We start from the raw sequence: 25,510 nt of genomic DNA on the forward strand, positions 1-25,510 counted from the left end.
ATTAAGTTTCAAACAGAACCATCGATAAATTAACATTTTTATTTCTTTGAAACTTTAGGATAATAAAATTGTATATAAATTATTACAAACAGATTTTTTTTCTAAATCAGTTTGTATTAATACTGTACAATGATTGATGTCTTTTATAGACTACGAAAATTAGTGTAAATATAAATAATTTAATTACAATAAAAAAAATGATTAAATATATTATTTAATTATAAAATTTAAGTATTGATATGATTCGGTACTCATTTAAGTTTCAAATGTTGATATCAACCTTAATTTTATCATTATATTCATATAAATTTGTAAATTATTATATCAACCTTAGACAAATGGAATTGATTTTTAAAAAATTTTTAAGATATAATTATATATTTTTTTCAGCATTATAAACATTTTTTCTAAATTATTGTATAAAACGAAAATATAATTATCACTATGTAAAATAAAGTTTTAAAGGCTAGTTTGAGCTTTTTGACTTTCTTTTAACAATGAATTGATGTTAAAATCAGCTTATTGTACAATTAATTAATTAATATTTTTAAAAATATATATTTCATCTTTAATTTATACTATTCACGAATTACATTTAAAAAAAAATATTAACATTATATTATAAAATAAATAAAAAATTACTGTATAAATAAAATCTAAATCTAAATATATAATAGTTACCCATGAAATTATCAAGTTAAAAAGTGTGTGGCAAAATGCACCAAGGAAAAGATAATGGTAATGGGTGGAGGTGGGAAGCAGAATATCTAGTAGAAAGATCTTGGGCCTCTTGTTTCATTGTTGACAATAACCCTTGCCCACCCAACCTAATTATTTGGCCAGTGCATCACAAAATATAATTAAAAAAATTAAAATTTAATAAATTTAAATATAATTTCAATTTTCACGTAAATATAATTATTTACTGGATAGTTCTATTTTTTAATTATTTATTATAATATTATTAATTTAATGTATCATATTTCAGGGTGATAAATAGGATATCTGAAAATCCTCGTCTATTCTTTGCCACCTGTTGCTCTCAAAATCGCTTTATGGTACCCATCTCCCTCCTCTCCCTCTACCAGAATTTTCTATCTCGTGTTAATACCCTTATTGTATGTAATTAAAAACAATTAAAGAAAAAAAAAATCATCCAAAAGAAAAGCGCCACGCCTTACATCATCCATACATAAGTCATTTGAGTGGAAAGAGTTCAGTAGAGTAAAATAAAGCCGCACCCACCAAATAATTTGCACCGCCATAAACCTAAAAATTAAAAACATGTGGCTCTCAAATTTTGACAATTAAAGAAATAGTCCACAAATGAGTGGCTTACAACCATCCATATCCTTCTCTCTTTCTCTCTCTAAATTTATCTCTCCTCTATTTGGGAAGTACAGGTGGCTCCCTTGATAGGTCTGGGCGGCCAGATGAACTGACGTGGCGAAAAGTGCAAGGAAAGTCACCTCAAATAACTTATATTATTATTATATTTATATTTTTATATGATATAAATACGTGGTCCTTTTTTAAAAAAAAATTATCTGTAAATATTAAAACAATAATAATTATCCATTCGCTTCCTTTTCTTCACATCGACTGGTGTCTTTTTATTATAATCTAATCCACAACTATTGGCTCACGCTTGCCATGGGTCTTTGATCTGTCTGCGACCCTTCTGTTTTTCTCGTTATTTTAGAGGCTGAAGATATTTTACATTTTCTCCTCTTCACATAAATATCATATAATTAATTATTTTCTGTGATTTATTAATCTATCACTGTTTCTTCCTATTGGCTACTCGCGGTGCGGTTCACAAGGCTACTCGCGTGGGCGTAACCTTCCTTTGATCTTTGAGTGGGCCCTTATTTTATATAGTAACAGTAATACGCACTTGCGTAAAACAAGGTTAAATCTACCGGTAACTTATTCTTATATTTTCTATGCATTTCAAGAAACATTCGGATTATTTTCTTTTTATATCTGGAAAAAAACTTTATTTTTATATAATTTTAATTTAATGATTTCCATTTGTACTAAAAAACCACTTAATTTTTTATTATAATAATAATATTTCTTTTTATATATACAATATTTAAAATTTTAAAAATAAATTACAAAAAACATAAATCAATTTCAAAATAAATATACATATATCATACCATTCTATTATATTTTATTATTTATTCAGAAAAATGTGGTTCCAATTTCATTTGTTTAAAAATATAAATCATTTTTCAGAGTTTTAAGAGAAAATTGTCTGAAGCAATAATTAATTCTAATGATTGGCTACGCAGCAGTATAAGATTTTAGTGGTTATTTTTCACGCGGAAATTTCAGATTTTGACTGTGGAGTGAACTAAGAATTACTGTCCATTGGGATTCTTTTTAACCATGTGTCCTACAAAATTGGACAACAAAAGATAAAAATAGAAAATTAAAAGATTCATACTCGTGCACGTGGCAATAAGTTAGTGGAAAGTAGAGCAGAGATAGGAGAGCACGTGCGAGTATGAATTGGAAGGGAGTCAAAAATATATCCGGTAGTCGCTCAATTTATCCCACCGAATTAAACACGCAGGGTAATAAAAAGCGGAAAGACACAGACAAATCAAAGCCACGTGTCGGAGTTGTCTTTCGACGTGAGCCACAAGATTCCATCGAATTCTCGAGTTTTCTTCGAATTTTTAATTTTTAATTTTTGATTAAATATTAGCATCTGACGTGGCTTCCTCTCCTTTCTCTCTTTTTACCCTCACCAGCCAAATAGACTGCCCCTTGTTTCTCATTACTCCCTTTCTTGTCTATTCTTCTTCTTCTCTCTGTTTCTCTTCCTGTGCTCCCAGTTTCTCTCTTCTCTTTTCTCAGCTTCACTACCTTTCTTCTTCTTCTTCTTCTCTTGCTGCTGCTGCTTTGTCTGTTTGAGTTCTTCAGGAGCGGAAGCGGTTTTCTAGCGAGAATTGCACAGGGAGTTGGAGGATTACGGGTGTATCAGGTGATTGGAAACCGCTATCCCTGAATTATATTCTTTTGATTGGGGAATTAGGGAAGCTTAATGGAAAAGGTATTTTTTTTGTTATTTTCCTTATGATTTTGATGGTTTATTTTGGATCAGAGGGTCTTGTGTACTGTAGCGAACTCTATTGATTAGGAGAAAAAACAACTGAAGAAAGAGGAATTTTGCTGCTGTGTGTTGGTTATGGGAAGCTTGAAAATTTTGTGCGACTGTTTTGTTGAGTTATGGTTGTGAGGAAGATACAGAGGAAGCTTTGCTATCATTTGGAGTTCTGAAAGGGATCAGCCAAGGAAAATTTTGGCTGTTCGAGAAGGAGATCTTGCATGGTGGGAGGATTGGTGGTCTCTGCTGCTATGGCTGTTCAGGTAGACATTCACTATTTTGTCTAATTTAATTGTTTTTTTTTTTAATTAGTCCTCCGGTTGTTTTGAAAGCAATTAATCAACTAATTTGACTGGAGATAAAGAAGAATAGATCAAAACCTGATGATACAATTCAAAGGTATTATAAGAAATTGATAATACTGTTGGGAACAGCTTTTATGACCTGCTGAGACGTATCCCTTTTTAAGGCAGAACCACAGATCATGCTTTTTTCTTGAGATTTAGTCGTCTTTCTCTATCTATGTAGCTTGCAATAAAGTTCCTTTAGCTTCGTTGGAAATGTAAAATTGAGATGGCAGGTGGGTTTTGCTTTTGTTGACCACTTGCTTTTTCTATTTTTGAACATTGCAGTTATTACCTGGTCTTGACTTTTGAACAATTTAAATATTCATATGATATAATTGAGTCTTGATCTTTTCCATCAGTTATTTGCACTAGTAGGTGGTGTATTTATCATACTGCTAAATTTGTTTGATTAGCAAATAGGGTAATTTAGCGACTGTTGTTGGTAAGCATTTTCCAGTGACTTGGTTGTCCCTTTCTGACAATAGGATCAGTATGGAGGCACTCCTCCAAGTACTGCGCATCCAGCAGGCAATGGAATTTCAGTGAATGCTGGCTTGCATGCTATAATGGGTTCCCAAGTTAGGGAGCAGTTTACTAGTGGGAATGACTATGCTCCGAAGGTTTTATTCTTAACATGACCCTGGGTGGTTCTTTTGTCTTAGTGGATGGTTATCTGATTAACCAGTTAATTTCCTTTCTGGTCATCTTGTATTAGGTGAGGAAACCCTACACAATCACGAAACAAAGAGAAAGATGGACAGAAGACGAGCATAAGAAATTTCTTGAAGCCTTAAAACTTTATGGTCGAGCTTGGAGACGGATTGAAGGTATAATTGTGCAACAACCCTTATTTATTGAGCACATTTCTTTTCCCAGCAGACAGTTTGTTGAATCATTATTTCTTTTGACAGAGCATGTAGGCACCAAGACTGCAGTTCAGATTAGAAGCCATGCTCAGAAGTTCTTCTCTAAGGTTTGCTTGTCTTATTCCAGTACCCATTCTCTACCATAATATCTATATGACCTCTGTTAAAGTAAGTTGGACTTTTTTTAGTGACCCCAAGGCGTGCAAACGTTGTTAGAAGGGTTCACTTGTCATGTTCATATAGGGTTCTTACTCCATTTTGTGTTCTGCATAGGTTGTGAGAGAGGCAAGTGGCAACACCACAAGTTCAGTAGAACCTATTGAAATCCCCCCTCCTCGACCAAAGCGAAAACCTATGCATCCTTACCCCCGAAAACTGGTGCATCCACTTAATAAGGAACCCTCAATTCCAGAGCAGCCACTACGTTCTTCATCTCCAAACTTCTCAATATCTGAACAAGAAAATCAATCTCCAACATCAGTATTATCTGCTTTTGGTTCTGATGCTCTTGGTTCAATTGATTCAAATTCGCCAAACAGGAGCTTATCCCCAGTTTCATGTGCTGGTGGTTCTCATCCTGCCGACTTCACTATTTGCGAACCCAACTTGGGAACTGAAGATCACGGATCACCAGTCACAATAACTGCTGCTGCTCTTAATGAGCAATTTCCCCAGGTAGCAGTTTCATCTTTAACACTAGTTGTTTTTTCTACTAATAGTCTAACAAGTGCTCTTTAGTTAGTTTAAATACTCTATTGTGTTTCTTGAAGGCCCAGAAACTTGACTTATTTCCCAGAGAAGAAGACGTCTTTTACGAAGAGGGTTTAGTGGAGGAAACATCCACTCGGAGCCTCAAGCTCTTCGGAAGGACTGTACTAGTCACTGAATGCCAGAGTTACAGACCATCTTCTCCAACTATGGAGAATTCTAAAGTACTGCCATTATTAGACACGAATGAAGGAAAACCTATATTGCCATGGAACTTTATGGCCACAGAATTGCCACATGAGAATAGGGAATGCACTTTGAGTCCTTTGTCACATGGGCCTGCTGGAACACTTTATTGCCTGCAATTCCAAAAGGACAACTCCAATTCACTAGAAGCTACCCCTTCCTTGCCATTGTTGGCTTTTTGTGGAGGTATGCCTTTTCCTTTGGTACCCTTTCACAAGCAGGATCCTGTGAAAGTACATTTGGACTCTAATGGTGAAGAAAGACGAGGAAAATATATTTACAAGGAAGGATCTGGTTCTAACTCTGGATCAGTCAATGATGGGGGAAGTTTAGATAAAAACATAGATGGTGAGACTCAAAGTCGACAACATTGTTATGGGGAAAAAGAACTATACCCGATCCCAGAGCTGAAACTAAGTGATAAATCAGCTTCTACAAATAGGTGTATGAAAGGATTTGTGCCATATAGAAAACGAACGGCAGAGAGAGGCAGTCAATCTTCAACAATAACAGTTGAGGAGAGGGAAGAGCAAAGAATTCGCCTTTGCTTATAGCAGCTCGGATAACCCCAGACTTCCCTAAATAAGAACAGAAGTGTGTCTAGCTAATTGGAACTCTGCGAACATTGTTAGTTGATGGACTTTGGCCATTTCAACTCAATATGAGAGAAGGAAAAATGGAGCTTAAAAGTAGCTGCCTTCTACAACTCTGCTAATTCTTGATCTAGATATTTAGCATTTTACTACTTATATTTCCCTTGTTTTTTCTTTTTTTCCTTTATTGGAATTCTTTTGCTTCTTTGAACTGTGCATCCCTAGGAGTTTTGTTCTGTCCTTTGTACAATATCTAATCGTGGTTGTTGTAATTTTATGTGCTATTAGCAAGGCAAATAAGGCTGCCCTGAAATCTCTTATGTTGCAATTGCTTTATATTTTCTTCATCTTCTCCCTTGAATTTTATCACTAGAAAAAGAATCTATTCCCTACATTATACACAAGATTGAGTACCTTATATGGAAACTTAAAATATATTTTATTGCCATTTTATTTTCTGGAAAGAGCATATAAATCATAATTTGAATATTGTTAATTTGTAATTTTAATTATATTTATAAGATTCAACACCTTATTGTTAACTTTAATTGTAATTGGTGTTTACTACAATGTGCATCAAGTTTTAAAGGGAAAGTTTAAATAGAATGAAATTAGCTTAATTTTAATTAATTAAATTTCTTTTTAAAATGAAAATTGAAGATTGATAGCGTAGAATTTGATATCTCTTAAATTTATTTATATGTATTGATCATTAGACTAAGTTTATAAATATAATTTTAATTAATTTATTAAAATTTTAATTTCTACAATGTGATTTTTTATAAAATTTAGATAAAAACAAAAGTAACTTTATATAATAAATTATAATTAATAACTTCCTATATAAAATTATACCCGAAAATATTTTATATTTTTAAGGTATTCGAGGTTAGGTTCAACGCATGCAAGGAAATGTGAATATTGACAGCAGCATCACGGGCCATCAGGCCCATCACGATGCAAATTTACAAATGAATAAAATATGTAGGAAGAGGTTGTAATGATTCAAAAATGCTTGGAAGTTTGTCCGTGTAAAATTTACAAATAAATAAAAGAAAATTAAAAAAATATAATGTGTTTTGTTGATTTTCTATTTCAGAATTTACTACAACAGTATATGTAATATTGCGTTAGCGGCTATTAATAGTTATATTTTTTTTTCTTTTTAATTAATAATTATATTTTATTTAAAACCATACTTTTTTTTTCTTTTTAACTTTTTCCTAAATAAAACATATCTGAAGCAATTCCAATGTTGCAAAAAGTATTAGAGACTCGGCAACCGGAGAGTTGGAATAACTTCGGCGACTGCGATTCCGACTTCACCGTTTGACTCAGACTCCGAACTTGGCATTCCCAATTCCTCCCCGGCCACCGTTCCTTGGTCAACCGGTCGCCGATTTCTTATTTTTGAGTATTTCTGCTCAGCCTTAGAAAGTGAGTAATAAGAGTAGAAAGGAAGGATAATGGAGGGGCAAAGGTACGTGTGGGAGGGTGCAATTCCTATGCAGATTCATCTCCATGAATCCGAAGTAACTACTCTGCCTCCTCCTCCTCCAGCTCTTATCTTAGCTCCACGGATTGGGTACTTACCTCTGCTTATTCATCTTATAAAGCCTCACTTCGCTGCTACTCTTCCTCCTGGGGTCGACACCGTCTGGTTTGACTATAATGGCTTGCCTCTCAAGTGGTAAGTTCCCTATTCTTACCTTTTTAATCTATATACAAAAAGAGTAATCTTTTTGTGGGTTGAAATTTATTTGATTGATTGTTTGATTGTTGCTTATAGGTATATACCAACAGGAGTTCTCTTTGATCTTCTTAGTGCTGAACCTGAAAGGCCTTGGAATTTGACGGTATGGTGTGGTTTTTTATGTTTATGATAGGTTTATTATCCCATCATTGGATTTTTTTTTAAAAAAAAAAATAAAGTTGTTATTATTACTATCATCATATCATCGTTATTATTATGTTGGAGTTGCAGAATTTAAATCCTTCAAACTTAGATGCTAGCTCATTAGGTTAAATTGTTAATATGTTTGCAATGCTTATACAGGTGTCTCAAGATAAATGACATTTATCTTAAATGCTTGTAATGGAAAATTTTTAGTTGCCTTATAATCATTTCAATTTTCTGTGGGATGAATTCAAGCCTCCCACACAAACTATGGGAATGATATAGAATTCAGCATTAGAATTTATCTTTTTTACCTAGCCTAGGGGGCATCAATGGAGCTAGTTACCCTGCCATTGTTCATTGAGGAGGGTTTTCCTTATCCTGTGAATAATGAAATCTAGGCAATCGCATATTGGTGGTGGTGTTATGAATTTTCAAATTTTATTTAATTTTTGAAAGTTTAGATTGCTGCCATATAGCTGTCTATGATTATAAGTATGGTTTATTTTTTTTCAATCCACGTGTGCATCAGGGTCATATTTTGACATAGGGTTGTTCACTATTGAGAGCAAACCATAAGCCAAATCAAATATGTTAGTTACTCATTGGGGTTTATATTGGCTGTTTGCTACCACATTTTCATTGACCAATCGCAGTTATGTTAGAGGACGTGCTTTGTTCACTTCAGTTTCATCCAGTTTTTTAGGAAGCAGGAAGGTGCCAGGTGGTGGTTGGTTATAACTAGAGAACTGGGTCAAAGGGCAATAGTGAATATACTTCGGAAACAATATACATGCACACAGGACACACCCACTGACACACACAGTAAGCACACTACTTTCAGTTAGTTCATGTGGAAGTAAGTAATGGATCAAGCGTAAAAAGTGGAATTGGTAGCTAAGGAATATGACTACCTCCTAGGAAGCTTTTCAGTTTTTACATTTCTGTCAATTTACTGGGCACACCAAATGTGTACATGATTGATTTTGGGCTGAGAAGCTATTGATTGACAGGGTTTTGTCAAGCTGGACAGACTTGGTCTGTTTATTTGCTTCTTGTCCTTCTTCATTTAGGCACTCTCGATTCTTCACTTCCTTAAGCTCTTTTTCTGAAGGAATGCTTTTACTTGTTAAAATGCAAAATCATTGCATTCACAGAATGTTAATGACTTCATTCTTTAAATTCAAAAAAATGCTGTTGTATGCCAATGTTGATAGGTCATTATAATCTACATGTAAAAGTAGTTCTCCTTGAAATACCTTGAAAAAAGAGTGTATGATATTGATTTTTTAGAATTGGAGAAGCCTATTCACTTGTTGAACCCGATAGTCTTACTTTTATTGATAAGTAGCTGTTTCAAATACAACAAAAATTGGGATCCAGTGTTGGCTGTTTCTTCATGTCCTAATCAGACGTGATAGTAAAAAGTTTAGTATTGGCCTGTGAACCACTTAATTTAATTAATGTTATGGGTTATCTCTCTATCTCTCTCTCACTCATTCTTCTAGTCAATGGCCACAGACAGCTTCTTGAAATTTGCAACACTGCATATATTTATTGGTGAAAATCGTTGGCTATTTGTTTTATGTTGTAATTGCAAAGTAATCTTTTTATTTACTGGTTTATTTTTTGATTTCTATTTTCAGGTACACTTCAGGGGATATCCAAATAATTTATTGATTCCTTGTGAAGGTGAAGACTCTGTAAAATGGAGCTTTATTAATTCATTGAAAGAGGTTAGTTCATGTTTGCACTTTTTGGAATTGAACTTAGCCTACTGTTTCATCTAATACAATATATCTTTTCCAATGGTACAAGTTGCTATGCATTAAATATGCACAAATGAATCTACATATTTTGTATTTAGGGTTTATTTTGAGTCCTGGCTGTGCTATATTTCTCCTCCTACCTTTCTTTTTCTGTGATACATGTGAAGTGGTTAAAAAAAAAGGCATATGAAGGCCCAAATGATAGTATGAGCTTTTAAAGGAATTCTCAGCATGAAGCTCGCAAATTAACGTTTTAAGGCTCAAAGATAGATCTAAAATTGAAGGACATATAGCTTGATTTGTATTTTCTAGGTACTGATCCTATTAGATGCTTGGATTGTCCTTTTTTTTTGTGTACACCCTTCTTTTGTTAGTTTATTGACCGGTGTTATTTCCAATTGAATTGTGTAGGATGTGAACTATATATTGTAAAATTTATTTCTCAACAATATCCACTTTCACTACAGGCAGATTACATAATTAATGGAAATTGCAAGAATGTCATGCACATGTCTCAATCCGATCAAGTGGAACTTTGGCACTCTGTGATGAACGGTATGTCAGCCTCATTGGTTAGGATTTAACTAAATTATTTAAGTTCTTACTTTTTCGTTTGATTTCTGGTTTGAGTTGGTAGTATTCTAAATGGAAAATAATATGAGCATATTGAATATTAATAGAGTTGATTGACCTCTGCCGACCAAGTTAGCATTTAGTAACTAAATGTGAAACATTGTTTCTTCACTTTCTTGATTATTATAATCTCTATAGCCAGATAAAGTTAGTTTTATGATAGAATAATGGTGTCTTTTGGATTGAAATATGTGTGTCTAGCTTGTGTAAGTTGCAGTGTGCTCCTCCTGAGGTTGTACCATAGGACACGAGGAGTCATTAGTACAACAAAACTCAATATGTATGAACTTCTCGCTATTTATAGCTAACTAGGGATCAATGATAAAAATAAAATTGAGAATGATAATACCTAATTGCATTATGAAATTACAATATTTATTCATTTTTTGCAAGATATGTTAAATTCAATTAGCACAAAAGAGGATGATTCCTGGCTAGACTGATAACTCAACAGTTTCTGAGTCTCTGAATCTGGTCATGTAGTTAAAAAAAAGATAAGAAGCATTGAAATTCATATGGAGAAAATATTAGATGCTGAGAACTTTAGAGTCCATTCAAGTTCCAAAATAATGATTAATGATCCGTGACAGAAAAACTAAAGAAATTTAGTGTCCTTGCATCTAGAGAAAATGCAGATTAAAAAAAAAGGCTGCTTAACACCCTCCCCCCTCCCCCCCACCCCCCCTAAAAAAAAAAAAAGGAAGAAAGAAATCTCACAAAGAAATGAGTTTTAGAGTTGGATAAACCTGGTTGTAGATCAGAAATTCTGTTGTATTTGATCCATATTCAGAGTTGAAAGGCACTAATTTGATATTTAACTTCAAAAATATTTCTATAAACATTTAATATTTTCATGTATTAAGCATTCTGTTCTGTATCAGAAATCTCTTTTGAGGCACCATGTAGAACAGCACACATATTCTTGGAGATAGAGCAGAATTTGAATTGGTTTTTGATTGCATAGTAGAATCTGCACTGAATTTCAAGTAACTTGCTTAACTTGTTCATCTTCCTACTTGAGAGCTGATTTTAATGGCAGGCAATTTGGAAGCATACTTACGTGCGTCGTCTAAGCTTAAATTTGGAATAATTGAGGATGAGAATACATTGAAAATGGATTTGCACTCACAAAAGTCTCGAAAGACTGATGGTGAGGCTGATATGGGCGGGCAAATGAAGACAGGTTAGCAAAATCTGTACTTGATTTAGTACTAATCATGGGATTTGCTTTTATGATGTCCAATTAAAAGATGCAAAGCAATGAAACAAATTTATTTGGTTTTTGTTTCATTCCTGAAAGATTCATTCTGTTGTCCAGAAAACTTGCATGAAAGAAATGTCTGTGAAGCTGCATCTGTAGATCTACTGTGAAATTTTAATTTTGGTGGTACCCAAGGAACTTGCTAAACTTTAGCTAATTAGAGGATGTATGTTCCACTCTGAAACAGAAAAGTCCTCCATGCTTCTGTGCACGATGCAGCTGATGTTACCTGATGAACTTGCATAATTTGAATTAATATTTACAAATATGAACTGAAGGAACAGGTTATATAGTCTAAGTTTGGTTATTATGTATTATGTCTGCTTGTTTCATTGTCATAGGCAAAAGGGACTGCAAAGTTGTTTGTATTTGATTATAAAATTTGGGTGGATAAATTTTCCATATGGCCGCTTCCCACTAGTTTGGGATTTAAGACTTATGGCTTAATTGATGTTCTTTTTGTTGGACGAATGTCCAATTTTTCTATTTGTTTTTGATGTTTTTTCAGGTAAAATTCCAGTTCGATTGTATGTCCGGACTGTTAGTGAGGATTTTGAAGATTTAGAAGATATGCCTAAAATTGATAGTTGGGACAAAATTTCTTATATAAATCGACCTATTGAGATACATAGAGAAGGTAGGCTATACCTCTTTGGAGTTTGTGAATGTCATTATTTTCATTGTTTACTTTAAATCCTATTGTATATAGTGTCATTAAATAATTGTAGGGCTAACTATATGTTAGTTTCATTAGAATTAGAGGTGCTTAACACTGTGACTGCGGGCATGATGCTGCGCGGTGAATCCAATTCCACACACAATGTACTGTGTTTAAGTAAAACTATTAAGAAGCACTTGGATGTTATGGATAATGGATAGGCTAAATCCATAACAAATAGATTTTTGTTTATCTAGTAGTTTCTTTTCAGATTTCCTATTATCTTATTTAACATATTTTCTATTATCTTATCCTAGATCTAATTGTTATTTGTATTAAATTTCTATTTTGATTAGAAGTTTTAGAACCTCTACTATAAAATGAGTTTATTTTATTCAATAAAAATAAGCAGATTTATTTTAAGAATTGTGAAATTGAGACTCTCTCCTTTGTGAGTCTTGATATGTTAAGAGTTTTCTCTAATGAGCTCATTTTCTATCAATAATCTCATGACGCAATCCGTGACCTAAAACCATAACATTGGAGTTTTTGAGTTTTATTATCAAGTTCCAGTTTGAAACTTGTATTCTATTTAGCTGTCCCATCTTCTTGATATGGTGTTACTAAGTACATTTTTAAATTTTGATGCTGGCAAATAAATTATTGTTAATGAAGTGAGCAGAAATATATTATTTTTGGATTATTAAAAAAGCACTTTTATGGCCAACATGGAAATAAGTAAAAAGGAAAAAAATGAAAGTTCAATAATTTTTAGATATTGATTTTGGTCATAACCAAGTATTGCAGTTTTACTGTTCAGCAGCCAAATACTGTGGCAGTAAGGATGTGACTTGCATCCTCATAGATATGTAGACTTGTGAATGTACTTAATTGCACCAATTGATAATATTGGAGATCTCAATGGAATGAAAGTTTCAAGTTGTGGGCTGAATAGAAAAAGCTTGAACAGTTCAAGGGCTATGGAATGGTTTCCTTCCCATAACAATTTTTCCACGTGCAGTTGCTATCAAATTTTGGATTATTCTGTGATACGGTTTGAGAGAGCGTTTTATCTGAGAAACATATTAGAGAAGTGTTATCCTTCAAAATTACCCAGATTATCTATCAGAGTCTATCATTAGTAATTTTCCCATTTCAGAGATGAGTTGCATACAACTGTCTTGCATGTCATGATAAGATTAAGCTATGACAACTTATACATAGCATGCATGTCCATGTTTGACTGATTGATCTATCTTGTCTGGTTAATGATCGTGAGTGTTCTTGAAAAGTAGATGATCTGCTTTAATTCCTCTGGGGTTCTGTGTGGCTCATGTTCTTGCACTGCAGGTAAATGTTTCACCCTACATGATGCACTGAAAACTCTTATGCCAGAATTTTTGGCGGACAAATCCTTAACTGACGAGGAACCATTGAGAGCAGAAGGTGGAGATGAACAATTAGTATTGTCAGAAGAGGTGAGCAGCAATAGAATGGATGCTGAGGGAAGAGAAATTTCATGTTCATCCGTGGAGTCTCCCTACGCGTCTGGCGGTGCTGAAATTTTACTTGTCCGCATTCAGGGCATTGAACCAAAACTTGAGATACCCTTCTCTTGGGTAGTGAATAATTTGAAAAATCCTGAGCACTTTCTTCATATTTGTGTCTGTCTCAAATTTCCACAAGTAAATTCTTAGCATTATTATTATTTTTTTTAAAAAAGATGTTCGCTTATGATTTTTTGGTCTCGCATTTAGGTGTGGCAGGACTAATATTTGCAAAATTAAAAATTCCATTCACTGTATAAAATTGCACAGAACAGTTAGATATTATTTTTGGAAGAAAAATGTCATTAATCCTTTCCTTTGTGCTGTTTTAGGCTTGGTCATTGCCTCTTACTCAACTTCCTCGTTTACACGAAAAAGACATGCATAGTTTAGGACAGAGCAATTAATTTCTCTCGGTTTTATTGATTTAAATAAATTAATTGATCTGAATAAATAAATCTCGAACGATAGATATTAGGAGAAGGAGATAATTTATTTTTAACAATAAAAACAAATTTTATTGGACGGAAGATCCTGTAAGCAACCAAGGTGGTTGTATATTTGGCATAATTTATTGTAAAAATATAGAAGACAAACTTCTTTGTGAGCAAAGCACAAACTAAGCAAATGACAATCACAATGCCTTTTAGGCTCGAATGAAAGGATAAAACAACAAAGCCCTGATGAAAAACAATCTTCGACAATATCAACCCCTTCCATCAAGAGGCCAAATCTTTTGTATAAATTGCTACCCCTTTATTATTTTCTCACCATCCAAACATCAACAGGCAAAGAAAGAGAAGAAACATGTCTAAGGGAGAGGATGTGGTTCTTTTGGATTTCTGGGCCAGCCCTTTCTGTATGAGGGTTAAAATAGCTTTGGCTGAAAAAGGGGTGAGCTATGAAGCAAGAGAAGAGGACTTGATTGGTGGGAAGAGTGAGCTGCTGCTAAAATCAAACCCAATTTATCAGAAGGTGCCTGTGTTTCTGCACAATGAAATGCCCCTATGTGAATCTACTGTAATAGTGAGCTATATTGATGAGACATGGGCTTCACCGCCATTGCTTCCGCCGTGTCCCTATGGACGAGCTCAAGCTCGCTTCTGGGCTGATTACGTTGACAAAAAGGTTCAGTTTCAAAGTAGACCTCTCATGCATTTTGTTTCACTTAGATTCATAAATGACAAATTTGGTATGTTTATTGTGCAGCTGTTTGATGCAGTTCGAGATGTAGTGCTGAGCAAAGGAGAGGCCACAGAGGCAGCCAAGAAGGAGTTGATAGAGATTCTAAAAGTGCTTGAAGGAGCACTTGGGGAGAAAGATTTCTTTGTAGGAAAAGCTTTTGGGTTTGTTGACATTTTAGCAATCGCTGTAAGCAGTTGGTTTTTAGCTGCTGAGAAATTGGGAAACTTCCAGGTTGAAGCTGAGTTCCCAAAGATTTCAGGGTGGATAAAGAGATGCATGCAGAAAGAAAGTGTTGCCAAAATCATTCCCGACCCTGAAAAGATCTTGGAGTTTGCTCTCATGATGAGGAAGATGCATGGAATTGACCACTAATGAATCAATTATTATTGTCCCAAGTTTCTTCACTTGCTGATCAAGGAGATTCCATGTCCTTTTCTTTTCTTTTCTTTATCTTAAAAGATGGATAAACATGAAGGAAAATTGTCATTGTCTTATGACTTCCCATAGTCTTTCTTGTTCTGAATAAAAAAGGGATTTAATTTCCAACCGTTTGCACTTGTTTTTTCTTATTTTCCAATGAAGCCACTGTAGTGGAAAATATAGAATAAAAAATATTAGTACTCATATAGATATATACATTCTTCCCAACTCTTCCTATTTTAAACTTACAATGCGCAATATAATATAATATAATATTAAGAATGAAATTTTAAAAAAATTATTAAATATATGAAAATAATTAATTATTAAATTAATTAGGTATAGACGAGTAAATTGAGGAAAAATATGAGGTGACATACTCCGGCTTTCCTCTCCCAATAATCCAACACAAACACAAGAGAGTTGTTGGTGATCACAAGGAGCTCTCTTTTCTCATTGCCCTAATTAATAAGCAGTAGAGAGATTAAACAAGAAAACTTGAATTTCTTTTTTTTTACCAGCAAATCAACGTGTTACATAATTATAGAAAGCAGCAAAATAACAAGAAAATTTTATTATTATTTTTTTTTTACTTACAAGTTAATGCATTTCACGATTGTGCAAATATAATAATGAAAAATCTTGATTGAATACTTTAATATCATCACCTCTTTCCTTCATAAGTCCCCAGTTAGTTTTGTGCAGTTAATTTGCTATACATTAACTCTTATGTTAATTTTAATTTTTGGTCTGATTCGAAAAAAATTATTAATTAATTTATTATTTTTATAAAAATTTTATTAATTAATTTATTTATATTAAGAATATTTTAAAGAAGTATTTTAGATTTAAAAATTAAAATTAAAATTAAAAAAAAGATTAATTAATAAATTTTTTAAAATATTAATAATATTAAAATATTTTTTTTTAAATTAAAAATTATATGAAATGTGCATAAAATAATAATTTTTCAAAAAACAAACCATGCAACCAATTTCTATTGACCGCAACTCCAGGCCTTAAGAAGGAAAAGAAAAAAAAAAAAAAAAACTATACTCGGGTAACAAAATTTTCTTGGGTTTTCAATTTCAGCCCATTGGAGCAGTGGATGGACCCTATAAGCCCAAGACATTTTATCGTTCCTTAGGTCCATTCCGATCTTCCTCTTCTTCTTCTTCTTCTTCTTCATTACTTCAAGCACAGGAGAAATACAAGCAGCTAGATCCAGGTGAGTGAGCATTTCAGATCTTCGTCTTCAAAATTACATTTCATTCGTTTTATTTCTCATGTTTTCTTCTCTTAGATTAGATCTACCCTTGACACACTGCTTTCTGTGATTATCTGGTCCCGCTCTCTATACACTCTGAAATGAAATTTCTCCAAATTTCCACGATTTCACTGGATCCTTCAATTGCCTCACTGGTAGTGATAGGCCCCTCAATGGGCTATGAATAGCTTCCCCAATTCTCAACATATTTCACAAGATCAAGTTAATTTCGCAGATTTCACATTTCCTTATTTGCTAACTTCAAACATTGAAACTGGGAGATAGTAGGTTTTCATATTTATGGGTTTTTTTTTTCTCTCTTGGGAATGCCTTTTCTTTTTACGGGTTGCTGCTGTACTTCTCTCTCATCTCAGAAAATGATGTTCTCACCTATGTTGCATTCTAAAACTTTTTATTTTATTTTCATGTTTTGGTGGTTCACTTGATTACTTTGCGATACGATAAACAAATATAAGATTTACGTAAATATAATTAAAATGACAAAACTTCAGATTGGTGAATTGTTACGCCTTGTTGCTTATGTTTGTGTTAGAGGTAGGGAATAGGATAATTGAGATATATGCATGTAGTTCATTCTTTTTTTATTTATACATAGATGAAAGAATGCACATTGGTCGTTGCATTGCCGATCTCAGTCTATGATTTTTGTGTGACTTCATTTCTTTTTGTTTCCTTCATTTTCTTAGCAAATTGCATTATGTCTGTTTGATGGACAGTAGATTATATATGGCTACGAGAAGGGAACTTCCTAAATGTTGTTTTGTGCTGTTTAATATCTAATGACTTGTTTGTTTCAATGGAAAATAACATCTTAGAATTAAATTTATTTGAAATTGAACTTCTTTCTTTCTTTTTCTTTTTCTTTTTTTAAAATTTATTGTGATGCTAACTGAAATTTTGTTCTCCAGGTGTTATAAACAGAATATTTTCTGTGGTTTATTTCTCCGATTAATTAAAATGGTAAATTTTATCTTATTACTATTATTATTTTTAAAATTCTTTACCGCCCCTTTTGGTTTTGTAAACTAAACTTCGTCCATCTATTATTTTGTAAACTATGCAGGTTGTGCTTGCTGCGTCTATAGTGAGCAAGTCTGGGAAAGGTGAGTTTTTGCTTTCTTTGCCTTTTTTCTTATCATCCTATCTTTAATATCTTGTTTTCTATATTATTTTTCTACGTCTTTAGGGTTTCCATTATTCAAAATAGAAGTAAATTAACATGCATGGAATCTTGTAAACCATTCTTTGGTTGGTTCAGTTGATAAATTCATTAAATGTTTTTGAGCTATTCAGCAAGTTGTGTTTTATTTGTCAATGCTAATCTCCATTCAGCAAGCTAATATGCAGAATTTTATTTGTTAAATCTATATAATGTTAGTTTTTACTTCCTCCTTTCTCTCTTAACATTGGTTTTTTCCCTGTAAATTATGTGTTTCTTCTCGAAATTTGATTATTGTGGATTAGTCAACCTATGTCCAGTTTCTTAGGTGCCACTGCCCATGTTCTGTCTGATGGAAAACAAATTGGTGCAATAAGACATTTTGAGGATACTTGGCCTTCATTCTTTTTCCTTGTTTGCAGTGCTCGTTTCTCGGCAGTTTGTGGACATGTCTCGTATGAGGATTGAAGGTCTTCTTGCGGCATTTCCCAAATTGATAGGAACTGGAAAGCAGCATACATATGTTGAGACGGAGAATGTGCGATATGTTTATCAGCCAATAGAAGCTCTATACTTGCTACTTGTGACAAATAAACAAAGCAACATTCTTGAAGATTTGGAGACTCTGAGGCTGCTCTCCAAGCTTGTATCCTCTTTTGCTTGTTTTTATTTGCTATGTTCTTCTCAAAGTGTGCCTTTTATGATCGTTTAGAAATGTTTATGAAAGTTTAATAACAGAATTGACGTCTTGCCACTCCCTTTTTCTTTCATCTGTTTGTGCTCTTGCCAGCTCACAGTTTTATGCCCTTAAGTTTTATATGGTTCTTGCTGCCTTCTCTTTTTTCCTTTTTCTGGCAGTGAAACTTTAAATATTTGAAGCATGAGTTGCTCTGTAGAAATTGATGCATACACAATTGTTGATTCCTTGAGTGTTTCTAGGTGCCTGAATACTCTATGTCTCTTGATGAAGAGGGCATTTGCAAGACAGCTTTTGAGTTGATTTTTGCATTTGATGAGGTCATCTCCCTTGGACACAAGGAGAATGTGACTGTTGCACAGGTTAAGCAGTACTGTGAGATGGAGAGTCATGAAGAGAAATTGCACAAGCTTGTATTGCAGAGCAAGATCAATGAAACAAAGGATGTCATGAAGCGCAAAGCTAGTGAGATTGACAAAACCAGGGTATCTATTTAATGCTGTGGAAGTGAAACTAATAAGTGAAGCAGAGAGGAGTTATGTCCTAAAATGCTACCTTTTTAATGCATCTCACATTTTGCAGATCGAAAAGAATAGAGGTGATAAAGGAGGATTTATGTCCTTACAGTCGATGGGCTCTGGAAGAATTGAGAGTAAATTTAGTGATATGAGCATTTCTAGCAATGAAGGTGGTTTTGGAGGTGGTTCTGGGTTTGGATTGACCACTGATATTGACTCCTTTTCCAGCAAATCTAAAGGTTTGTTTCTGTGTCAAGGAACTCTACAAGCTACCTCTGGTTTTGATAACTTGTGGTTAATATTGATGTTTGTTACATGATTATTGTTTTCCGAGTTGCCTAGAAATTATAATTGTAGACAACTTGTGAATTATTTTTGAAAACAATTTTCATATCTCTTGATGGAGGAATGTAAAATAAATTTGGGGCTTTCTCATTTAACTAATAATCGTAATAAATTTTCATATGCAAATTTTTTTCATATTTAATTTCCTATTCTTAGGATCTTATTTTGTAAGGTACTATGTAATAGTTATAGGCTTCCTAATTGTGGCTTCAATTTTGGGTTTCCAGTGCCCTTACCTATTGAGGTATAGGGCATCTTGGATTCATTTTCTGGAATTGTACTGAACTAATTTCAACTGTAGCTTTCCTTTCTCTTTCTTTCTTTCTTTTTTTTTTTTTCCCTTTTTTCCCTTCCTTCCTTCTTTGGTCTTCTTTCCATGTCTCTCCTTCCTCACTTTGCAGTGATGTTCATTGTTTGGGTCCAACAGAGAAAGCTAAACGATCTACCAATGTTAGTAAATTGGTTTGGTTTTCTGTAATTATTTTCAAAAGAATAGGGTCATCTTTGTTTGGTTTAGTTGTTAAGGTCAAAAAACCGAAATAACCAAACCGATTTAATCAATTCTGTGTCATTAAATATATGTATAGGGAGGGAGAGAGAGAGAGAGAGAGAGAGATTATTCCCTTCTCCAAATACTTGTGAGCCCTATCCCCCTGTCCTCATCTGTTTATTGACTCTCACTATCTCTCCTCTTTCTCAAGCCTCAACACCTAGTAATCTCCTCATCCCCTTCACAAATCACAGCCCTCTCAACTCTTAACTCTCCTCAGCACAGACAGCTGGTCCTCTCTCACTCTTTCTCGATGCTCAGTCAGTTGTGATCCTCATCTGTCCTCTTGATGCTCATTTCTCAGTCAGCACTTGGCACTTGGCAGTCAGTGTTCCACTCCACAGGCACCCAGTCAGTCAGGTCCAGTCAGCCATTTCTCTCTGATTGTCCATTGCAAGCCAACAAAGTCATCTCACCTCAATTTCAGGTCACAAAATGGAATAAGATCCCAAGCCTCACTCTTTTCTTTGATGAACTAATCGTTTTTGAGCTTGAGTCTATTTCATTTCCTTTTCTGAGTTGTTGACTTGTCTCCGGTTGTGGCTATTTCATGTATTAATCGAGGATTAATTGATTTATGAAATTTAATTGTTATTGAATCTGTCTTATCGAGTTTTGAAATTGTGATAAGGCAGATTCTTTCATTCAAGTTGTGATTTCATGGTTATTCATCATTAGCTTTTTGCATGTTAGAGGATCAGTTTGGTTTCCTTGCTAGTGCTTTTCAGTTTTTGAAAAATCATCTAATTGATTTGGGTTCAGTTCAGTTTGTAATCAAATGACTGAATGAACACCTCCTATTCTCTTATCGCTGTTCCCCTTTCTCTCCATTTCCTTTCTGTCTTTTCTGTTTTACATTATTGTTCTGATATCCTTTAACAATAAGGTCATACTTAGCTTACAAATTACCCTGTTGCTTCCTCTTTTTGCAAATGTTAGCTTAATAAAATCCTGTTGGTGTTATTATGTATCCATTCATGAGAAATGCTCTTTCTGTCACCTGGAGTTATTATGTATGCATTCAAGAGAACAATATTTATTTATCACCAGGTCGTCAGCCATCATCTGCCACTGCTCCTCCTAAAGGTCTTGGTATGAAACTTGGTAAAACCCAAAGGACAAACCAGTTTTTGGAATCACTGAAAGCAGAAGGTGAAGTGATTCTTGATGAAGTGCAGCCAAAGGCAGGCCAATCCAGATCTGCTGCTTCACCACCAACTGATCCCGTCACTTTGACTGTTGAGGAGAAACTCAATGTGACTTTAAGACGAGATGGTGGAATGAATAACTTTGACGTCCAAGGACAATTGTCACTTCAAATTCTTAATCAAGATGATGGGCTAATACAAGTTCAGGTAACCTCTGTCTTTCCCTTCCTCTCTTAACAATGTATAACTCACATAATGTTCTGCAATTTAAGTTTCACCTTCATCTGACCTGGAAAAAAAGTCACAATATTAGGTAATCGTTGGAAATGTTTAATATTTGTAAATAGACAGGTATATCTATGTCTATATGATAATTTGTAGGTTGCACAATGGAACTTCTTTTTTATAACTTTCATCTTCATCCTAAAAACTACTATGACTTGCCCATATTTCTATTATTCATCAATACTAAATAGACTGCTCTGTCTGTCTCTGCTACATTCATTCTGCATTTTCCCCTATTTTGCAAATTATCTTCTATCTTATTAGAAATATGGATTAGCGAGCAAATACTTGTGGAGTGACATCAATGGCATCTATTTAAGCTTTTAATCTTTTTCTGCTCTAGTTTCCAATAGTATTTTTTGTTTGTTTGGTAAATTATATGAAATGTAATGTGCCTAGCAATGATCAAAATATGGTTGGAGAGTTGGTATTTCTCTCTATTTCTTATTGATGATCCAGTCCGTATTATTAGGTGTAGCACAATATTGAATCATATTCTCTGTGATTGAGCTGACATTGAGTAGATTTATTGTTTTTATGGAAATCATGCATGTCAAAAGCCCATTCAAATTTATTAATGTGAGGGATCAAGTATATTCAGGCCTTCAGTTGTGCACATGATGTGATAGCTGTACTGCCTGTCTCTTATTGATATGCAAGTATGCTCGTCTTTTCCAGATAGAAACTGGAGGAAATCCAAGCATCCTCTTCAAGACACACCCCAACATGAACAAAGAACTATTTGCCAATGAAAATATTCTAGGCTTGAAGGATCCTAATAGACCTTTCCCCACCGGTGATGCAGCGGGTGTTGGCCTTTTGAAATGGAGAATGCAAAGTGCTGATGAGTCAATGGTGCCATTGACAAGTGTGTACTAGTTTTTAAGCAGCTTAGCTGTTACATTGTTTCTGTTGCATGGACTAATGATATGTTAAATCCATTTGTCATGCAGTCAACTGCTGGCCCTCTGTTTCCGGAAATGAAACCTTTGTGAGCATTGAATACGAGGCTTCATCCTTGTTTGATCTGCGAAATGTTGTGATCTCGGTACCTCTTCCAGCTCTTCGAGAGGCACCAAGTGTTAGGCAGATAGATGGAGAATGGAGGTTAGAAATGCCAATTTGTTTATGCAGTATCTTACATTTTAGTTGGAATGCATTGCATCTCTAAATGTTTAGGGCAGAATATAGAGACTTTTGCTTCCTCCTGTTTCTTTGCCCTGTGAGTTTGCCTGTTGATAATTTCGTATTCTGAAATCAATGAATATAGGGGCTTGATCTAGAGAGAATTTTTGAAAGAGAGGTGATGCTTTCACCTTCTCTCTTTTCTATGTAAAATGGCATGGATGGGTGTAAAATATGTGCTACGAGATGTTGTTGACTGAGGTGATGCAAAGTGTCCTAGGGTAGAAGTATTATGTTCACTTTCTGTTATGAGTTGCAGGAGGGAGGACTTTGGTAGACCTCTAGAAATTTGGAGAAACTATGTTAATCGATATATTGTTAAGATTTTACCCTTTTTTGTCTTTAGCTCTTCTTTACAATTTACATATTCTTTCAGATAGTTAGGCTTTTAACTTTATTTTTTTTCAACTACAGGTATGACTCAAGAAATTCCATACTGGAATGGTCCATTCTTCTAATTGATAACTCCAACCGCAGGTCAGCAAAGAATTTTGGAGTGGTCCATCCTGGAATGGTCACTTCTACTTACCTCTTTCAGACAAGATATGTTTGATACTCCTTATAATATAGGTTTTTCTTTTTGATGTAATATTCTATTTATTTCTTGGCAGTGGATCAATGGAGTTTGTTGTGCCTCCAGCAGATTCCTCAGCATTCTTCCCTATTTCTGTTCAGTTTTCAGCCACTAGTACATACAGTGACCTAAAGGTTTGTTTTTCCTTTCTTTTCTCATCCATGCTAAGCTGTTAGTGAACAATATTGCGGCTGCTTCACACTTAAATATATTTATTTATAAAATGTATATTTGGGAAGCGAAACATAAAAGTTGTGGATAGACCTTATAGATTATTTACGATCAAGCGTATTTCTTGAAATTAGAGAAATTTTCATTTTATCAGTACAAAATGTAACTCCACCTATGAAATCTCCCATGCTTCTGGAAAAATAATTTGAGAAAGAACGAAAGAATTATTATTTAGCTGGCATTGATAAATTTTGAGATAGTTAATGGTAAAACCTGGAGTTCATATTGCAGGTTGCAAATGTTCTGCCTCTGAGAGGCGGACCTCCCCCAAAGTTTTCTCAGAGGACACAATTGGTGACAGAGAATTACCAAGTAGTCTGAACGATGCCCTTCCATTCCTTATCCCTTGTCAATTTTGTGATTATGGATTTTGAGTTGAATGAACCTGGCCTTTTTGTTATGGCAATAATATTTTTCTGATAACTTCAATATTGCTTTGGTTGTATGTACTTAGGTGGGATATCTCTTGTGGTTTCTTATACTGAAAGTTCATTAAGTTACTCAGAAAGGGGAAAAAAGGATGTTATGTCTTGTGGTTTCTCTTGTTTTTATTTTTTGAGAGTATTATTTCATTTGGGAGTAATTGTAGAAAGCACATTGGATCAACATAAATTTACTTTTATGCAGAGAGTGTCCTTAGGGTTTGCTCATACCCTTGGAAAACTGAAATAACTGAACAGCATGAATCGGTTTATTTGGTGATTTAATCACCTTGCGCCTCCTTTTGCCCCCATTGTTCCGAAAAAAAAACAAAAGGGTCCTTTGGTATTGGGATTTGGGAAGTTGATTAATAGCTGAAATTTGGTAACATAGAGTAAGATGCTGATTGCTGAGAACCTGATCCCCAGTAGCATGATTTCTATGAAATTTTTCCCAATGTTTCTTCCAAACTAGAATGAATATGCATTTAAGGAGTAGGTCAAGGTTTTCCCTTTATTTTTTTAATTGTTAAGTTGATTTGGTTTTAATTGATATTTGAATTCAAGAACACAATCTTGAAGACAAGTGTGAATTATTTGTTTGCAACATCTATTTGATCGTTAATTCCGATGATTAACACTCCCATTTGTATGTATACATCTATTACACCAAGGATCCAAGTGTGAAATGTCTCCATAATAATTTGTTGCTTGCAAAACCATTGTAAAATTATAGAAAAGCACCTCAATTCCAAACTAACCCACCCATATAAAAAAATAATAATAATAAAAATAAATAAATAAATAAATAACAACCAATAGATGAACAAGGACTGGAAACTTCATTCAGTTTCGTTTTGGCTTATCAGACATCCTTGCAATCATGTACATATACAATATGAAGAAAATTAAACCTACGAAGAAATCAAATTGCGGGAACTCGTCTAGCTAAGCTGCAGCTTGCTTCAGCTATCAACTTATCACCTCATTGCAATTCTATGTAGGGGAAGAATCCTCCCATTACTTGCTTACCAAATTCCAAATAATTGCTTAGCTTGGCTTTCGAATTCGACTTTCTCTCGAGTTTGTGACGACATGATACCTACATATTGAAACTCATGAGGGTAAGGCAACAATTGAATCCGAACTCATTACAGCATGTGATTCCTTCATCCTAAAACAGGACAACAATTGAATTATATAGGCCAACCATTGGATTCATTAATTAATTTCTGTCTCACAATGCTCATGATTTGATGAGAATAGGTTTTTGATTAACTAGGATAAACCCAAGCTTGATAGCCAAAAATCAAGGCAAATGAAACCAAATTAGACTGTCAATTTATATATTAGGAGGAGATGCTCCTTACAGCATTAGGGCATTAAATCATGCCATGCAAGAAAGAGACAAGTTCATAATAGAATGGAATCCACAAAGGAAATTACCCAAAAGATTGATAAGATCTTGAGAATGGGATCATATCATTCTTTCATTCAGGGGCTAAGTGCTATGAGGGCATTATTGGCTGAGGCCTGAGTATGACGCATGTCTCCTACTCTTTGTCAGGAAGGGGAATGCAATGTTTTGTAGCATCTTCCATAAGCATGTGGACATTAAGACTTTGGACAGTTCATATATCATTGAATTTAATATAATATATAATACATGGATGTCAAAATTCAAATACCCAAAAATCAAAAATCATTTTTTCTTGATTCCTTGGCCTGTTCATGTGGCTATGCCATTGGTTTGTGGCCTTAGGAGTGACAAGCCAATTTAATGAAAGAGATCCACATGTCTCAACTTGTCCCCTATTCCAATCTAACAATCTCAGTTCATGTTGTTTTCTATGAAGCCAT

The 25,510-nt window shown here is 34.1% G+C and overlaps 4 protein-coding genes across 8 annotated transcripts; all 4 read left to right on the forward strand.

Moving 5' to 3' along the window:
* The first annotated feature begins 2,780 nt into the window (after positions 1 to 2,780).
* Positions 2,781 to 6,209, forward strand: LOC110600081 (protein REVEILLE 1). Of its 3 annotated transcripts, XM_021736799.2 has the most exons (7): positions 2,781 to 2,998; positions 3,119 to 3,384; positions 3,954 to 4,088; positions 4,184 to 4,295; positions 4,380 to 4,441; positions 4,608 to 5,009; positions 5,105 to 6,209. In XM_021736799.2, exons 2-7 carry the CDS (start codon positions 3,343 to 3,345, stop codon positions 5,840 to 5,842), a joined length of 1,491 nt encoding a protein of 496 aa, XP_021592491.1. In that variant the 5' UTR covers positions 2,781 to 2,998; positions 3,119 to 3,342; the 3' UTR covers positions 5,843 to 6,209. The 3 variants fall into 3 exon arrangements, with proteins under 3 accessions (XP_021592491.1, XP_043813644.1, XP_043813648.1); XM_043957709.1 differs by lacking the exon at positions 3,954 to 4,088; XM_043957713.1 differs by lacking the exons at positions 2,781 to 2,998; positions 3,119 to 3,384; positions 3,954 to 4,088; positions 4,184 to 4,295 and having other exon boundaries at positions 4,381 to 4,502.
* Positions 6,210 to 7,068: 859 nt separating this feature from the next.
* On the forward strand, positions 7,069 to 13,833 carry LOC110616291 (autophagy protein 5). Of its 2 annotated transcripts, XM_021758675.2 has the most exons (7): positions 7,090 to 7,571; positions 7,671 to 7,737; positions 9,425 to 9,514; positions 10,015 to 10,102; positions 11,220 to 11,363; positions 11,950 to 12,078; positions 13,450 to 13,833. In XM_021758675.2, exons 1-7 carry the CDS (start codon positions 7,348 to 7,350, stop codon positions 13,794 to 13,796), a joined length of 1,089 nt encoding a protein of 362 aa, XP_021614367.1. In that variant the 5' UTR covers positions 7,090 to 7,347; the 3' UTR covers positions 13,797 to 13,833. The 2 variants fall into 2 exon arrangements, with proteins under 2 accessions (XP_021614372.1, XP_021614367.1); XM_021758680.2 differs by lacking the exon at positions 11,950 to 12,078 and having other exon boundaries at positions 7,069 to 7,571.
* Positions 13,834 to 13,979: 146 nt separating this feature from the next.
* On the forward strand, positions 13,980 to 15,377 carry LOC110616305 (probable glutathione S-transferase). The gene is made up of 2 exons (XM_021758693.2): positions 13,980 to 14,774; positions 14,856 to 15,377. Exons 1-2 carry the CDS (start codon positions 14,454 to 14,456, stop codon positions 15,201 to 15,203), a joined length of 669 nt encoding a protein of 222 aa, XP_021614385.1. The 5' UTR covers positions 13,980 to 14,453; the 3' UTR covers positions 15,204 to 15,377.
* Positions 15,378 to 16,375: 998 nt separating this feature from the next.
* On the forward strand, positions 16,376 to 23,881 carry LOC110600089 (coatomer subunit delta). Of its 2 annotated transcripts, none has more exons than XM_021736812.2 (12): positions 16,376 to 16,479; positions 17,448 to 17,499; positions 17,603 to 17,642; positions 18,121 to 18,344; positions 18,638 to 18,880; positions 18,978 to 19,152; positions 20,859 to 21,163; positions 21,920 to 22,109; positions 22,195 to 22,348; positions 22,841 to 22,903; positions 23,038 to 23,134; positions 23,463 to 23,881. In XM_021736812.2, the coding sequence occupies exons 2-12, from the start codon at positions 17,497 to 17,499 to the stop codon at positions 23,550 to 23,552; spliced, it is 1,584 nt and encodes a 527-aa protein (XP_021592504.1). In that variant the 5' UTR covers positions 16,376 to 16,479; positions 17,448 to 17,496; the 3' UTR covers positions 23,553 to 23,881. The 2 variants fall into 2 exon arrangements, with proteins under 2 accessions (XP_021592504.1, XP_021592513.1); XM_021736821.2 differs by lacking the exon at positions 16,376 to 16,479 and adding an exon at positions 16,781 to 16,802.
* The last annotated feature ends 1,629 nt before the right edge of the window (positions 23,882 to 25,510 follow it).

This window comes from Manihot esculenta, chromosome 1 (genome assembly GCF_001659605.2).
Source record: "Manihot esculenta cultivar AM560-2 chromosome 1, M.esculenta_v8, whole genome shotgun sequence".
NCBI lineage: Eukaryota > Viridiplantae > Streptophyta > Magnoliopsida > Malpighiales > Euphorbiaceae > Manihot > Manihot esculenta.

What these genes read in the sequence shown, in the direction of transcription:
- LOC110600089 (XM_021736812.2), top strand. An exon ending in AGTGAGCAAGTCTGGGAAAG is followed by an intron (nt 17,643 to 18,120) that starts GTGAGTTTTTGC and finishes CCTTGTTTGCAG; the next exon opens with TGCTCGTTTCTCGGCAGTTT. An exon ending in GTCAATGGTGCCATTGACAA is followed by an intron (nt 22,110 to 22,194) that starts GTGTGTACTAGT and finishes TTTGTCATGCAG; the next exon opens with TCAACTGCTGGCCCTCTGTT.
- LOC110616305 (XM_021758693.2), top strand. Translation starts at nt 14,454, where the DNA reads ATGTCTAAGGGAGAGGATGTGGTTCTTTTGGATTTCTGGGCCAGCCCT. An exon ending in CTGATTACGTTGACAAAAAG is followed by an intron (nt 14,775 to 14,855) that starts GTTCAGTTTCAA and finishes TTTATTGTGCAG; the next exon opens with CTGTTTGATGCAGTTCGAGA.
- LOC110616291 (XM_021758675.2), top strand. Translation starts at nt 7,348, where the DNA reads ATGGAGGGGCAAAGGTACGTGTGGGAGGGTGCAATTCCTATGCAGATT. An exon ending in AAAGGCCTTGGAATTTGACG is followed by an intron (nt 7,738 to 9,424) that starts GTATGGTGTGGT and finishes TTCTATTTTCAG; the next exon opens with GTACACTTCAGGGGATATCC. An exon ending in TTGGCACTCTGTGATGAACG is followed by an intron (nt 10,103 to 11,219) that starts GTATGTCAGCCT and finishes TTTTAATGGCAG; the next exon opens with GCAATTTGGAAGCATACTTA.
- LOC110600081 (XM_021736799.2), top strand. Translation starts at nt 3,343, where the DNA reads ATGGTGGGAGGATTGGTGGTCTCTGCTGCTATGGCTGTTCAG. An exon ending in GGAATGACTATGCTCCGAAG is followed by an intron (nt 4,089 to 4,183) that starts GTTTTATTCTTA and finishes ATCTTGTATTAG; the next exon opens with GTGAGGAAACCCTACACAAT. An exon ending in TTAATGAGCAATTTCCCCAG is followed by an intron (nt 5,010 to 5,104) that starts GTAGCAGTTTCA and finishes TGTTTCTTGAAG; the next exon opens with GCCCAGAAACTTGACTTATT.